This window comes from Stegodyphus dumicola, chromosome 7 (genome assembly GCF_044657685.1).
Source record: "Stegodyphus dumicola isolate Sdum_Otavi_A_Nest chromosome 7, ASM4465768v1".
NCBI classification, from domain to species: Eukaryota; Metazoa; Arthropoda; class Arachnida; order Araneae; family Eresidae; genus Stegodyphus; species Stegodyphus dumicola.
Genome location: NC_140774.1, coordinates 51247207 through 51264740, shown reverse-complemented (window position 1 = coordinate 51264740; position 17534 = coordinate 51247207). Strand labels below are relative to the sequence as shown.

Sequence of the window (17534 nt, the reverse complement as noted above, 5' to 3'; positions counted from 1 at the left end):
AGCTATCTGTAAGAAAACGATTTCCAGATTGTACGCACTTGTGCGAGTGATTTGCGATCTCACATTTTCTAATCGCTAATTCGTGACTTTCACGGACGAATTTCTCACTTACATGGATGGCGCACTCGAATTTAACGCCTTTAAATGGTAATTTGCTTACTGCAAAGTTTCTTAAGGGTATACAACATATGAAACCCGTGTAACAAAAGGTTAAGTTCGATTCCGACCCATATTTCGTTTAACAATATTGCATAAAGCTCCATTTCCCCCCTGGTTTCGAACTTCCTTTTTTTCTCGGAAAATAAATTCCTATGACCTCCTTTACACGATTACTAAGCTTGATAACACTTGATCCAGTAGTTTTCTTTTTATGACCGTTTCAATGTGGAACTTTAATTATAACCTCTCTGTATATTATTAAATTTTAATTTGAAGCTATGCGTTGTATGTATATCATGCGTAAATTTTTCGCTTTTATGGAAAAATAAAGAATCGAAGCAAATATACTTAGGGTAATGGACCAAAACTGAAAAAATTTCCCCTCCCTCCGAAAATCAAATATTGAAACTTCGACCTTGAATTTAGTGAATTATCGAAATATTCAATTTGACTTATCTTCTAAGTCCTGGTTCCGACAACAATTCCGTCAAAAATTCCGAATTACTGAAGCTGAAATAAAAGGCTTAAAATATATTCACTGTATGTTAAGAAAGTAATCAGAGTGTAATAAAAATAGATTATAGAATTTACGCTGATGCAACCTTTTGTCTGACTGCACAACATGTAATGGAAGAGAAGGCTTGTAGAGATTTGTTTTTGACATGCCTCTAAAAGTAGATGTCATACTCCTTTTGTCTTCAATGTCAAAAAACTTTCCTTTGAGAGGCAACTTTAGTTTTTGGGAAAGAAAAAAAAATCACAAGAAGACAAATTTGAACAACATGCAGGACGATTGAGTACACATGCTTATTTTCGGAACACAAGCGGTTCTCCGACTGGTTACTGAATAATGAAAAGATGCATTGTCATGCAATACAAAACATTTGGAATACGTTTTCTGACTGAAAACGTAAGATTAAAAGTCATCTGCTTAATTCACAGCCATTTACAAGTCAACTGCTCGGGCAAATGCAGAATCGTTTTGATCCTGAGCTTGTAAGACAAACCTAATATCACTGGATTTAAACACTTCTTTAATCTTCCGAGAACGTTCCTTCTTTAGCTCTTATTCCAAGGATATTAAGTGAATACAATTATTGCAAAAGAAATTGAATATTCATTTGCACTACGGCTTGGTAGTTTACTAACGAGTTAACAAAACTTAAATTCTGCTTTTCGTGTCTAAGAATACAACAATATTTAAATATTTACAAATAAAATATTAAATTGGAGATTTAATTGGAGCCTCACCAGTTGCCTAAAATTTGAAGATTTTTAAATACTAATTGTTTGTTGCGAAGTCTAACCCAGGCTGCATGGTTGGTTTTCGTAGTTTTCTAGGTTCTCTTTACAAAGGTTCTCTATGAAAGGATCTTAATCAAATAGCTCCCATGTTCTTTCTATGTTCAAATAACCACTAACCTAGTTTAAGCGCGATTTCCAAGTGAAGTTACTAGCCCGAATACTCATGTAGCTTGCCAATCGGGAGTAACATGAAAGATACGGCGCCAGTAATTGAATTGCTGTTACGGTACGCTGTTTCTAAACTTAGATGGTCATTCCTTAATTAAATAGCCCACCAGCGGCCGAGCGGTAAAGACGCTGAACACTGGTAGTTCGGTCTGAGGTTCGAATCCCGCGAACGGGCTGGCTGCATGGGCGGTTTCGTGTTTTCCCCATGTGTAACGTGTATACGAGCCAGTTTCCCTTAGAAAGTCCTCCACGAAGTCATCCCTCCCTTTAGGCAGATAGCCCTCGTGTGCTTTGCCATAATTAAATAATCCAATCCAATCCTTAATTAAATATAATTGATTTGTAAATTCTACTAGAACTGACGGTAAGAATTGAAGTGGAAATAAGTAATATGGTGTGCAATCATTCATTCATTCATTCATTACAAATTATGCCGAAATATTGCATGTGATGCAACGTGTCCGGCTCATGACAAGTACGCCCATTGGGCACATGACATAAAAAGCTTCTGGACCGAGTGATAGGAGGCAATAGGAAATGAAAAAAGAGGGGGTGACTACATGACGCCACAAGTAGAGAATCGAACTTAAAGCCCAAGACCAGGAGAGGCAGCAATGTGTGAAGTGTCAGGGTAAAAATTATTCCTGATAGGTATGTTACGATAAATCATGAAATATTAACAAAAAACAATAAGTTAATACATACGGAAAATACAAAAAGTGAGCAAATACAATACAAAATACAAAATAATACGAGTTATAATACGACAATTTATGTACAATATATACAAAAGATGAAGTTTCATGAAAGATAGTTTAAGTAGGAAAATTAGTGTCCCTGGTAAGGAAGGCCGCTAATGGTCTGATTTTAATATCTTCTGGAAATACAATGTAGTCGAAAACCTTGAAATGATTCATGTACGAGCAGTTTCTCGCCTTATCAAAAAATTTCCGATTTGCATTATGGAGAAAATTCTCGACATTCTCTATTTTTAAGTCTCTGTGCAGAGTTTCATTGGAAACATAAAAATGAGCATTGGTGATTTGCCTTAAAAATTTGTTTTGAGTGATCTGCAACTTCTTGATTTCATTTTTCGAATAAGTCGCCCAGGCAGGAGACGCGTAAGAAAAGATAGGCCGAATAATGGCAGTATAAATATGTCTTTTTCTTCGTAGGTCAAGTTTTGAATTATTTCCGATTAAAGGAATAAGATCTTTGATAGCCGCAACTGTTTTGCCTCTTACTTTTTGGATGTGGTCTTTCCATGTGAATTTATTGTTTAAAATAACTCCAAGATAAGTAGCTTTGTTCACAAGCGGAACTTCAACTTTAAAGATTTTAATTTTGTTAACAAATGGACTTCTAGAGTGCCTTTTTCCAATAATTATAAGCTGGGATTTTTGTGCATTGATGGCAATGCGCCATTTTGTGCACCATTGCTCAATTTCTGGAATTTTATCCTGCAATTTAGAAATGGCAAGTTCTTGATTGTGAGATTTGTATGCAAGCGCCGTATCATCGGCGTAACATCCTAAATAAAAATTAGAGTCTGTGCAAATTTTAGGGAAATCAGAAACATAGAATATAAAAAGAATTGGTCCCAAAATTGATCCTTGAGCTACACTAGCATTGAGTCTTCTGGGATCAGAGTTGTCGTTACCAATATTTACGAAGAATTTTCTGTGTTTAATAAAAGAATAAATGAGTAATATCAGATCTCTGTCAAAATCCAAGGATATAAGCTTGAATAAGCCCCTCATGCCAGACGCGGTCGAAAGCTTTCGCCACGTCTAGCATGAGTAAGGCGACACTCTGATGTTTAAAAAGTGCAGAACCGATGTATTCACATAGTCGGACAAGCTGCTTGGTCGTAGACAATTTCTTACGGAAGTCAAACTGTTCAGGAGGTATCTTATCCATGTAAGGCTCGATTCTCTTATAGATAACTCGTTCGTAGATTTTTCCCAGACCGGGCAGTAAGCTAATTGGTCTGTAACCTTCCGGGGAGGTAGCATTTTTACCAGGCTTGGGTAATAAAATAACTTTAGCAGTTTTCCATTTATCTGGGAAATAATTATTTTCAAGACAGGCATTTAATATGCTGACATATTTCGTGATAACATTAATAGGCAAGTTTTTGATGGCGACGTTAGTGATGTTATCAAAACCGGGAGCTTTTCTATTTTTCATTCTTTTGATAATTTCCTTAACTTCATTAGGTGAAGTATAATTAGTCTTGTTTTTGGGTCCTGGGCTATTAATCCAGTCTTGAATAAAATATCTAGTGTCATATGAAGATAAAGAGTCGCTTGGATCTTGGTTAGGAACAAATTGTTTTTCTAAAAAGTCAGCCATTACATTGCCTTTGTCTTTATTAGTGACAGCTATAATATTATCACCGTAAATTGGTTTATTGTTCGGTTTTTTGCCTCGAAGATTCCTTGCAAAAGACCAGAATGCATTATTTGGCTCATTGAATGTTTCAATTTTTGCATTCCAAGACTCATCTCTGTGTTTATAAATACTTTTCTTTATTTCTCTGTTCAGTTTATTTAACTCTTTTTTGATCCTAGGATCCCAGGCAATATGCCATCTTTTGCGCAGTTTGTTTCTTTGTGAAATCAGGTTTCTAATGTTACTAGGCAATCTAGCACTGTACTTATCAGCAGGAATTTTCTTAGTAGCCCTGTTATATGCACTAAGTATACTATTATTGAGAACATCAATTGCATAGTCAATATCAAATTTTGTTTTAAGTTGCTTAATAGCCGGAGGGTTTTCAAAGAGGAAATTATAATATTTATTCCAGTCCGTAGTGATTTTAAATCTTTCGTCAGTGTTTTTATTTGTACCAAGCGTAGCTAAGACCGGCACATGATCAGAAGTTAATTCAACTTTCACATCAAGATAAATCGGGATTGAAGTGGTGGTAAGAAGAACATCCAGGATGTCTCCTTTTCGAGGGTCATCAGGAAGATAAGAATATTCAGTAGGTGCATAAAAATAAATAGGATAATTATTAATAAATTCTAGTAAAAGTTCTCCATTTCTGTTGGTGCGTCTGCAACCCCACTCTACATTCTTCGCGTTGAGATCGCCAACTAAGATGATATGTTCTGAATTAGGCAGCAATTGAGCGAGTTTATGCTCATCAATAGGAATGTGTGGAGGGTTATACAATGCAATGAAATAAATTATGCCATAATTTGGTAATAAAACAGAAGCTGTAACAGCTTCGTAGCCGTTTCCTCTATCTTCGCTAATCAGGCATGATTGCAAGGAGTGCTTAACGTAAATAGCGGCCCCCCCACCACGGTGACTCAGTCTGTCACACCTGTAACAGTTGTAATTTGCGATCTTAATATTCACACAAGGTGTCGCAAACGTTTCAGTGACAAGAGCAACATCAATATCGTAGGTTAGTAAGAAATTATGAAATTCCTGGATTCTATTTAAGATGCTATGAGCATTCCAAATCATGATTTGGATAGGAGCTCTATTAATTCTGTGCGGGCCCATTATCAGTATTGTTGGGTTGATTGCTTTCATGATGATTTCTGTTCAAGTCCTTAACTTGTTGTGTGAGCTGGAAAAAACCAGCGGATTTTATTGCTGAAACCAGTTCAGCGAGATCAGTGAAAACTTTTTTGGCCTCAGTAATTGTATCAGTGTAGATACCAGTCGAAAGAGCAGCTGCGAAAGATTTACCTTCAACTATTCTGTTAGAAAAAGTTTTAGGCTTTTCAGTTTTATTTTTTGGAAATTTTTCACATCCTTTGAAACTAGATGTGTGGTTGCCACCGCAATTTACACAAACTAAAGGAACATCTTTCTTATTTTTGTCCGGACAGTCTTTTACATAATGATTTTTACTACACCTGACACATTTCGGTTCATAGTTACAACCCGCCTGAGTGTGGCCAAAACCCTGGCATCGAAAACATTGCAATGGTCCCTGTCGGCCTCTGTATTCAACAATTTTGACTCTGAGGTCGCATAAATAGCGTTCATGATATATTTGTTTAGAGTTTTCATTTTTAGGTAGGGTAACAAGAAAAAGCGGAAGTTTCTGAACTTCACCGCCTCTACGTCGTGACATTTGCTTTATTTCAATTATTTGATAATTTAATTCAGTTAAACTTTCCCTAATTTCGTCAATTTCAGTCGTGAGAAGCAGTCCATTAATTACTACTTTGAGATTTTTATCCTCTGGCAAAATGTACGAATGATGCTCCACTTTCATCTCTTTTAGGATCCTAACAATTCCCTTATAACTGTCAGGATCAGAAGTAATAATTTTAACACCATCCTTAATATTCTGTCCGATGAATTTATATTTGTGTTGATGGAATAATCCTGTTAACGCTTTATATTTGAATTTGGTTTCTTTTAGAATTATCGGAGGGAGTTTGTTCTTTTTAGGTGTTTTGACCTGTGTGTTGTTAACATCTGTGAAATTTTGCTGATCATCAGCATTAGAGGTATCCATTTCAATGTTATCAGAGATAGTGTGTTATTCAGGAATGACTGATTCTTGACTAGTATTCTTTGAATTTTCCTGCGGTACGATTGTACCATTGTTATCTTTCTGAATAATAGCTGGTGAGATGATTTGCGTGAAATTATCCAATTTAATCTTTTTAAAACCCTGTCTGGAATTTCTTGTTCGGACTGTTTTGTCTCCAAAACGTTGTGGATAGTCTTCGTCCGAGCTAGAATCTTTATCTAATGTTTTTTCATCATCAGTAACAATTGTGTTATCATGAATACTAATTGGGCTACGTGCCCTCTCATTTTCTTCGTAATTTTTACTTGTGGTTGGAATTTGAGGTTGCGTCTTATCTTGATTTAAAACTGAGTCAGTTTTACTTTGAGTAAGCAGTGCATTGACAATTTCGAGTGAGCTTAACAAAAAATTTAAGAATTTTGTTTCAATTTCTGTGAGTTCCCCTTTATCCAATTTGAGTTGTTCCAACTCATGTATTTGTAATTTGTAACTTTCTATGAGCCTCTCCATGGTCGCGCTAAGCCAAAGCAAAACGCAGAGAAATCCAGAAATCCAGCGCCCATAAGGCAGTAGTCCTACACCCCGGAATGGAGCCCTGGCTCGACAGCCTTCTCCACAGACGGATGTGTAGGCGGAAAACACACGAGGCCCCTGACAGTCACCTGAAGTGAAAGCTTGGGGGTAACTACGTGCGTTATAAAATCCAAAAAATTCGCGCAGAACAGAGAAAATTTATCTGATTAATTTAAATCGCGCAGTAAAGCGAAATTTATCGTAATATGGCAAAAAACAAGTAACCAGCAATTAGGCTATTTGGCAAGACACGCGGAATTAAATTTCATAATAAAAACTCAAAAGGCCAGAAAAAATCGAAAATGAAAATTAGTGAAAGCGTATCAGCATTTCACAAATCATACAAACCAAAAATAGCATTAAAAAATGCTTTTGCAGTCAGATAAGCAATGCACGTGTTCGCATAGGCAAACCACGTTGAACGGACGTACTCCAGAGACAGATCGGAAGCAGGCACAATATCAAACGGTGAACCTTCACCCACCAAGTCCCCGCTCTGATATACTGATATGGTGTGCAATCTTGATTAATATAAAATTAAAAATATTTGTATAGAAAAATATTTTCATTCAAACAGAAAGTTTTTTGAAATATTTGCAGAAGAAGGATTTATTAATAACCGTAATAATTACTTATTATATTACTGATGATTAGGATTCATTTCTTGACAATTACATTCTAAATTAGAATTGTAAGTATATAATGAAAATACGCTACGCGCAAAAATACATTTTAGGATAAAAAATTAGTTGATTTTTTATGTTTTAAAACTTCTTAAATTCATTTAATAAACATCGTATCCTCGTTGTTAATTGAATCCAGAATGTTGGGTGTCATTTATATAATTATTCTTACTTGTCCACAGAACCTGCTGACTTATCCAGCCATTAAGTAGCTGCAGATCATTTCTACATAACCATTCAACTTCCATTAAATCAGTCTCTAAAGGGTTGTATGTTTATATCATAATTTGACTTTTATAAAAATGATTATTCTAAATCTTATATTTCTATAAAAATATACTGTGCTTTAAAAATATGGATGATAGTATCAGCCGCTCTTTCAGCCACTTCATAAGCAACAGTTTCTTTAGAAATAAATTATGCAGTTAATGTCATAAAATATTTTCATAAAATTCAAATAAACATCAAACGAAAATTCTCAGTTATAGACAATTCGATTTAAACAAAGTTAAAGTAAAGTAGCAGACGATAAAACGCCGAAGGTAAAAATTTACTCTTATTTTTTTAAAAAAAGGAAGAAGGAGAAAAATTAAAAAGAAATAGTTAAAAATTTGAATGATATCATCTGTAATTTAAAAAAAAAATAGCTTTTCATATAGTATTAATAAATATTTATTACGCATCATTAAGAGAAAATATTTCATATAATTACTTCTTCGTAAAATTTTACTTGAAATTTAAGGTTAAAAATAGCTGTGGCAATTTACTGTAACAAAAATCCATAAACCACATTTGGCGTTATTATCGTTAAAAAAAAAAAAAAAAAAAAAAAAAAAAAAGATGCCAAATTTCAAAACGCGAAAATATGTAAATTCGTGTATATCTTAGAAAATTTTGAATAAAAAAAGTCTAATTTTTTGCAGATATGCTTAAAAATACACCTACTTTAAGATGATGGTAAAAGTTTTATAGGTCAAAATTTTTTTAGAAAAATTTATCAAAATTATTTAAAAATAGAAATTTAAAAAATAAAACACGAAAAATGGGTAAATTTTATTTGGAATGAACCTAAATTTCGAAATGTGAAAGTAAAAATAATAAATGTTTAATAAGAAAGGGATATTAATAAATATTTACCAAATTTAATTAACATTCAGGAGCTAAAATTTTGAGAGCTAATATTTAAAAAACTACTCGTACGATTTTTACAAAACCTGGTATTCTGGCATAATTTGAGTCGTAGAATCGAAATACGTAAAAATATTGATATGTTATTTCAGAAAAGTCCGATTTTGTGTCAAAATACCTATGTTAGAATAGTACTATATATAAATCTAATATATATCCTAAGTCGCGCTTTCGAGACATGAAAAACGCAGTTTGAATTTTGTCAATCGGCCCAGTAGAACCGGAGATATAGCACTGTCCCATTTTTTTTTTTTTTTTTTGAGCAGTGTAAAATCAAAACCTATATTATATGGCCTGCTTGAAAAATATCACTTTGTGGATAATATATTTACATGTACACTATGCAAAAAAAAAAAAAAAAAAAAAAAAAAAAAAAAAAAAAAGAGAGAGAGAGAGGACGGTTCTATATCTCCCATTCTACTGGGCTGATTGACAAAATTTAAATTGCGTTTTTCATGTCTCGGAAACATGACTTACATATATATTAGATTTATATATAGCACTATTCTAGCTTAGGTATTTTGACACAAAATCGGACTTTTTCTGAAATAACATACCAAATTTTTTCCATATTTCAATTCTACGACTCAAATTATGCCACACTGCCAAGTTTTGTAAAAAATCGTACGAGTTGTTTTTAAAAAATTAGCTCTCAAAATTTTAGCTCCTTAGTGTTAATTGAATTTGGCAAATATTTATTAATATCTCTTTTTTTATAAAACGTTTTTGATTTTACCTTTCACATTTCGAAATTTAGGTTCATTCCAAATAAAATTCACCCATTTTTTGTGTTTTAATTTTAAAATTTCTATTTTTAAATAATTTTTATAAATTTTTCAAAATATTTTTTGAAATATAACCTATAAAATTTTTACCATCATCTTAAAGTAGGTGTATTTCTAAGCATGCCTGCAAAAATTTAGACTTTTTTTGCTCAAAATTTTCTAAGATATACACGAATTTACATATTTGCGCATTTTGAAATTTGGCATCTTTTTCTTGAGCGATAATAACGCCAAATGTGGTTTATGGATTTTGTTACAATGTGCCACAGCTATTTTTAACCTCGAATTTCAAATAATTTTTTACGGAGAATTTATTATTTGAATTTGTTTTCCTCAATGATGCGTAATAAATATTTATTAATCCTACATGAAAAGCTATTTTTTTAAATTATAGATGATATTAATTAAATTTTTAATATTTTTTAAAAAATTTCTTTCTTCCTCTTTTTTTTTTTAAATACTTGTAAGAGTAAATTTTTACCTTCGCCGTGTTATCGTCTGCTACTTTACTTTAACTTCATTTATATTGAATTGTCTAAAATTGAGACAGTTTGTTTAATGTTCATTTTCACAATGTTTTTAAGCAAACAGGACATTGACAATTTGGGTCATATAACAGCTTTAAAAAATATATATATATAAATATAAGTTTGTGCATTAATTCTCTTGAAAAGAATGTTTTAAGTCGTAATTTTCTCTGGTGTTCTAGATTATATAAAAAAAATCTTCTGTAATATAGAAGTTATTAGGCTTAAAAACTATTAAATAATATGATTTAGATTGTTTGAGTCCGATGTAAGAATCGGGGCACTCGGTGGTACAGGATAAGCACTGCTGGAGGGGTTTATTTCTTTTTCATTTAACAAAAATCTTTTAATTCAAATATTTATCCTTTGGACTTTGCTTTAAACTTTATTTATAGTAAAATGTCTAGAAAATGAAAAGCTGTGTTCAGCTGAAATGCATTTGATGCAACTGATATTTTTAAAAATTTGGCAAGAATGCAAAATTTATGGAAATTTAACAGTCAAAAAATCTAAATTTTCTTGTGTCAGCACTGAAAACAAATGTAGATGGAAAGAAGAAAATTAGGGGGCGGGGGGGAAGCAAAAATTTAAAGAGGAATCTACTTCAAGGTAGTTGGGTGTTCAAAGAGAAAACACTTGGACGTGTGTAAACCAACAAATAGCATCAATGGAGTTTGTGCTAACGGAAAAGACAAAAAAGATATCATTGCATATTAAAGTGATGAGCGACTGTCTTTCGACTGTATGGTTGTATAAATTTAAATTACTTCATAGAACATCATATTGTATCATAAACAGAGCATCCCATGATTTCTCAGTCGAATTGTTTGAAGAATCAGGAATCTAGTGACGTATATGGATATAATCTCAAGACGTTTTTCTCTCTTGATGAAACCAGTCTTTCCTTTCATCTCATGCCTTCAAAATGTCTAGTCTCTAAAGACTGATAAAGGCTTTGACCAAATACTGAGAAATGGGTTGAATACGATTATTAAGTTACGGCAAAGCAGGGCTATCTCCCTAAAAGGTAGGATGCCTTCATGAAGAACTTCCTAAGCGAAACCAGCTCGTATACATGTTGCACATGAGAAAAACCACGAATTGCCCATGCAACCAGCCTGTTTGCCGGGATTCGAACCCCGTAGCGAACTACTAGTGTTCAGCGACTTTATCGCTCTTTCGTTTGTGGGCTTTTTTGAGGCGATAACTTTATTTAAAATTATCGAAAAGTAAGATGCTTTTTAATATACGTGCAGAATGCTTGAAAAAAAAAAAAAAAAAAAAGCAAGCCATTAACAAGAAAAAATAAATTTGTCGCATAAAATTTAGTATATTTTTAAATTTTATTATATTTGACTCTTGCGATTTCAAAAATGAAATATTTGACTAAAATATGAATAACATTTTAAGAAATTAAATGTAGGATGATAAAATTGTGTAAAGCAATGGGCACAATGTTAAAACTGTTTAAAGTAATGTATGGAACTCATCCTAAATTAAAATGTCGGATATACATCTTTCTTAATTACATATCTTTTCTGAACGAAACACTGAAAGGTGTGTTAACTGTGTTTTACTGTATTTTTTTTTTTTTTTTAATATAAGCAGTTCTCAAATGCATCATAGTCCGGGTCACAAAGTATTCTTCTGAAAGAAATGCAATCCAAATAAATAAAATCAAATTCTGGAAAATTTATATTAATAAATATATTTAAAATGCGCAGTTCGAATGAATGAATAGAAAATTTTAAAACAATTATCTGAAAAGACAATGCAACACAAACAATTAAAATAAAAGTCTAAAAGTTTAAAAATTACCTAAAATAATAACTATGACTAAAAAATATAGTATAAAGAAAACTGTTTGGAAAATAAAATAAACGATGCACCTTTTATTTAAACTATGCAGTTCGAATGAGTAAATAGAAATTTTTAAAACAGTTATTTGAAAGAAACCATGGAACTTAATTAAAATGAAATTCGAAAAGAAAAAAATTATTTAAAATAATAACAATTATAATTAAAAATATAATATAAAGATCATTAGTTGAAAGAAAGAAGTAATTTTTTTTCCGCTCACGCACAGTGTAGAAATGGAAAGGAAAATAGGTTGCCATGTATTAAGAAGTTCGCCAAGTGAAGTATTCTTTGCGCAACTGAAAAAAAAGTGCCAATATAAATTCTTGAATTTCTCCGTAAATTTCACACGAATTTTTACAAAATTTAATATTTATTCATAATTTGAGCTGTAGAAAGGAAATATGTAAAAAAATCGGTATGTTATTTCAGAAAAATACCGATTTTGTGTCGGAATACCTATGTTACGACAATGCTATATATAAACTTAATATATATCCTAAGTCGCGCGTTTGAGACATCAAAACTGCAGTTTAAATTTAGTCAATCGGCCCAGTAAAACGGAAGATATAGAACTGTCTCTCTCTCATCCCCCCCCCACACACACACACCGCAGTGAACATGTGACACACTTATTTGACATTTTACTTTTTAAAAGTAAATTGAGCAATTTTGCTTTGATTTCCTGCCACTTTTTTAATCATTTGTATAAGAAAATTTAACAGGCATGCTATAGCAGTGATAAATGTGTTATAAACATAAATTTAATGAAATAGACCTATGTGAAACTTATAAAATTTTATTAGTTTCAACATGATATGCTTCACCAAAAAGCATACCAATATTTATTTCTGTGGTGATTTGTTCTAAAGTGGAAAAATTATTTTATAAAGGATTTTATTGCTCAGTATATAACTACTATTTTGTAAACCATTTTTTTTTTTTTTTTTTTTTTTTTTTTTTCTGATACATATTATAGGTCATTTATTATATGTGAGAAGATTTTTGAGAAAAGGTATTTGAGATTTACTTATAACAGCAGTTTCTATCTTTATGAGCAGTTTGATAGCATGAAAGCATACATGTTATCTGTGTTTCTTTTCTTAGGTATAATACAGTACAAAGTCTGTAATCCAGATGTCCATTATCCGGAGTGATCTATAATCCTGACCTCAAAGACACATTTTTTTTTTTTTTTTTTTTGTATGCTTTATGCATGCGCGTTTAATGTATAATGGACGGTATAAGCTAGGCTAAAATTACCTTTCCTGATTCTAAGGCATTTCAGTTAATGCTGCAGATTGCGCTGTTCCTTAATCTTCTAATTGGATCTGGCTTATTATTTTTTTGCAGACAGTTAGAGCAATTTTATAAAAATTAAGCCTGAACTTCGGATTATGTCAAAAAGAGCTTCCAATTCTGGAGCTGCCAAAGGATCTACAAAGCGAAAGCATGTTTCGATGTCCATCAAACAAAAAGTGAAATTGCTGCAAAAAATGGATAAAGGCATATCCGTCTCAAAATTATGCAAAGAGTATGACATTGGAAAGTCAACTTATATGACATAAGCAAAAAGAAAAAGGAACTTTTTGAATTTTTTGTGAATTTCGTCACGCCACTTGCAATGAATAACAAAAAAAGGGTTCGTTATGCTAAAAGTGACAATCATGACGAAGTGATGATTGAATGGGTCAGACAGCGCCGCAGCAAAGGCGTGCTATTGACTGGTCCAATGCTAATGGCTCAAGCCAAAATATTTCATGAAGAAATGAACTTGAACACTGAGTGCACATATTCCACAGGTTGGTTAACCCAATTTAAAAATCGCCATGGTATAAGACAATTAAAAATTTCAGGTGAAAAATCTTCAGCTGATACTGATGGTGTGTTGGTGTATTTAATTATGGTAAAGCACACGAGGGCTATCTGCCTAAGGGGAGGGATGCCTTTCGTGGAGGACTTTCTAAGGGAAACTGGCTCGTATACACGTTACACATGGGGAAAACCACGAAAACGCCCATGCAGCCAGCCCGTTCGCGGGATTCGAACCTCGGACCGAACTACCAGTGTTCAGCGATTTTACCGCTCGGCCGCTAAACAGCTGATACTGAAGCTGCTGAACAATTTGCAGAGGAATTCATTGAACTCATTACTAGTGAGCAATTATCTCCAGAACAAATTTACAATGCTGATGAAACTGGTTTTTTATGGCAATATGTACTGCGAAATACCTTGGCAACCTCTGCAGAAAGGCTCCAACTGGTGTCAAAGATTACAAAGCGAGACTAACGATTTTAGCGTGCGCAAATGCTGCAGGAACCCACAAGTGCAAACTTTTCTTAATCGGAAAACATGCACGACCTCGAGCATTTAAAGGAGTAACGATTTTCCCCATTATATATCGCGCAAATAAAAAGAGCATGGATGACACAAGCGTTGATGAATGATTGGTTTGAAACTCATTTTATACCCGAGGCTCGGCGACATTTGAATTCGGTTGGTTTACCTGATGACGCAAAAATAGTCCTGATTGTTGACAACTGTTTGGCGCATACTTCACTTAAAGTTTTAGTGAAAGATAATGTATCTGTATTATTCGTCCCTCCAAATTGTACGTCTATCATTCAGCCTATGGATATGGGCTGAAACGCGCTGAAATGCAAGTATAAAGTAGCATTTTTTAAATCTATGTTAAATTTCTTAAACAATGGCAAGACTATTCAAGACTTTTTGAAATTTATTAGCATAAAATCTGCTGTGTGGAGCATCTCAAAATCGTGGGAGGATGTGTCTCCAGATACATTAAAAAAATGCTTGGCATAATTTATGGCCAGCTACCATATTACATGGTGAGGACGATGAAGATGATAGCCGCGAATTTGAAGGCTTTCCGACATCGCAAACTAAAGGTGAAATTTTCCAGTTATTGGATTTTGTAAATAAACGTGGAAAAGCGGTAATAAATGAAGATGATATAACAGAAGTTTTTCATTGCGATGACTATGCCCCAATCATCAATCAATTAACGGGTGGCGAAATCTGTAGTATAGTTCTAGATCCAGAAAATACCGCTTCCGATAGGGAAGAAAGTGACAGTGAGGTTATTGAAAATGAAAAAATTTCGATTGACAAGTTAGTCGGTATTCTCGACACAGCAATTACAGGACTTGAACAGTGAACTGAACAAGAAATTATGTCTGTTTATTGAATTAAAGAAAATGTATTAGCACAAAAAACAAAGCAACTTAAACAACTTACATTGAAAGAAATGTTTAATAAAATAAACAAATAAATATTAAGCTTTTTTCTTGTAAATTTTGAGACCCTTTAGATCATAATTGCTCTATATTTCATAAATTACGATTTCATATTTTTAATTGTCTAATTTCTGCATGCCATCTTACCAGATTTAAATTGTTGATCTATAATCCGGAATCACGGAAGTCCCGATGAGTCAGGATTACGGACTTTGTGCTGTGATATTTTTGTTTGTGAATGAAAATATTTTTAATAATTTACTTTATGTACAAACAGTTGCTTATATGAATATGTAGCTGATGATGGAAATTTTTTTATTTGTGAATGCATTAAAATCAAGCTTAAGACAGATGCTGGGGTGTTTTTGAAACTGTAGTAAAAATTTATGGTTTTGTTTGTAGTTTATGATGACAAATATAAATTTATTAATAAAGTAAGCATCTTAGATATACTTCTAATCTTCATTGTATGAAAATTTAATAAATCCAAAGAGATATTTCCATGCTTTCATTAATTTTATCATATTTTTAATCTACATATAGTGAAAGAAAAATGTTACATGAACAAAATACCGCAATGAAACATTTTATCGGACTTCAGCATCGGTATGTATGTAAATCAAAGCTGTAATTATTTTCATCTAAATATCTTACTGTTCCATATCTTTAATTGAGAGATAGCCTGTTAAAATTTACATAAATAGCTACACTTTAAAAAGAAAACAATGCATTTTGTCAATTTTATGTAATTTGTGTGAAATTACATATGCAGATCCAGCAGGATGAATAAGCAAAAAGAAATCAGGGTTCATCACAGTTTGTTGAAAATATGCATCAAAGAGAGTATACCAAGAACAAAGTTTCAATACAAGGGGCATTTGTAACAATGTATTTAATATGATGAAAACTTGAGAACTGTATGAATATTATAGTGCCAGATTTAGGCGCAGTGAACAATGTGGTTAGGAGACTAGGCCAAATAACCAAAGACAGCATGTTCCAGTTTTTTAACAAAACATTATATATTATCAAACACGCATGTTACTTCTACGGCTGCCTGAATTTTTACCGGAAAATCTCATCCTACGGCACATCACACAATGTGTGAGGATGATTCATGATGGTTTAATGCAGCGGTACAGTTACATGTGATATGTGACGTGCAAACAATGATGAACCATGGTACAAGTAAAGCAGAGTACAAATATTAAGTTTAATATATATATATATATAAAGTTTAATATTTATCTTTCGAGCATGCTTTTCAATAATTTTATTCTTTTTAAGAATAGCATCATCAAAAAAATTCAAGGAATCCCAATGGGAGGGAATTTTTCGAGCACTGTGTGTGAATTATTCCTTTTCACAAAAGAATTGACCTTTGTCCGTTCACTAAACAAAGAAGAACATAAATTTTACCAACACATATATCGTTACATTGATGATATCATAGCCTTTAACAACCATAACAAAATAGAAGCTGCTAATATTTACCCAACTTGCTTAAAACTAAATAATACAAATACGGTGCAAAATAATGTAGTATACCTTGACCTAAATATTATTGATTACAATTTGATTAAAGTCTACGACAAGAGGAGAGAATTCACTTTTTCTACACAAAAGTTCACCAACTGGAATTCTAATATTTCCAAAAGAATCATCATTAACCCCTTAACTGCCGTGGGCGTATATATACGCCTTGCTCAGCCGATGCGTTAACTGCCCCAGATGCGCAGCCAATGCGTTAACTTTGCGAATTATTTTAGGTGTATAATATGGGTATTATACAATGGGACGGTATAAAGTGGATGGCTGATTCAGATAATCTAATGTAAAAATTGTATAAATGTACAGTTTATTCTCCTAAATACATTTTCTTTCCTCCAAAGTTTTTGGCACTATACTTTAATACTATTATTTAATAGTTTTAAATTACTTAGAAGGCCAAACTCTACTATTATTAACAAATCGGGCCTTTTCATTTTTCATAGTAGCTTGACCGCCCTCTAGCTTGAAGAATGACGACTTTTATTAACATATGACTTTTTTCCAATTTACTCTTTCTTTTGTGACCAAAAATAAGTAATTTTAGCTGAATTAGCCATTTTCACTTATTTTTAGCAGTTTTGTACTTCTAACAACTTGACTGACGCCATTTTGAGTTCTTTCCGTGTCTTTTCTCGTTTGTCACACCCTCTATAAAAAAAAGGGGGGACAGGAATTCCCGCCAAACTACAATCTCAGCCCATTGGCGTATGCAGTTTTTATTGTTTCGCCCACCTACGTCACATGACGAAAAGGAAGGTTGGTTGGGCACAGAGGGGTTTTGCACCCTTTTCTAAAAATTTTTCAGATGCAAAGGACGGCACCTCTCAGGTCAGTTTTTCGTTTCTTTTGTCTGTGTTTTTTTGGTCCTAATAAGACCCTTCAACGTTTGTTTTCTTGCAAATTTAATTGCATTTTTATTTGATTACAGCACCATTCTCTTTATAAAAGTTCTATCTTCTTTAAGCTATACATAA

At 32.8% G+C, this 17534-nt stretch overlaps 1 protein-coding gene across 10 annotated transcripts in view; it reads left to right on the top strand.

Moving 5' to 3' along the window:
- narya (RING finger protein narya) overlaps positions 1-17534 on the top strand; it is a 213841-nt gene that overhangs the window by 81725 nt on the left and 114582 nt on the right. For 6 of the 10 annotated variants that reach the window (XM_085820189.1, XM_085820190.1, XM_085820187.1 and 3 more), the window contains one exon: positions 15553-15615. The exons of 2 other annotated variants lie outside the window; for them this stretch is intronic. In XM_085820189.1, coding sequence (XP_085676315.1) covers positions 15553-15615 — 63 coding nt within the window. Of the gene's footprint in view, positions 1-12731; positions 12768-15552; positions 15616-17534 lie in introns of all 10 variants that reach the window. 2 more of the 10 variants (XM_085820192.1, XM_085820188.1) reach the window with 1 other exon arrangement.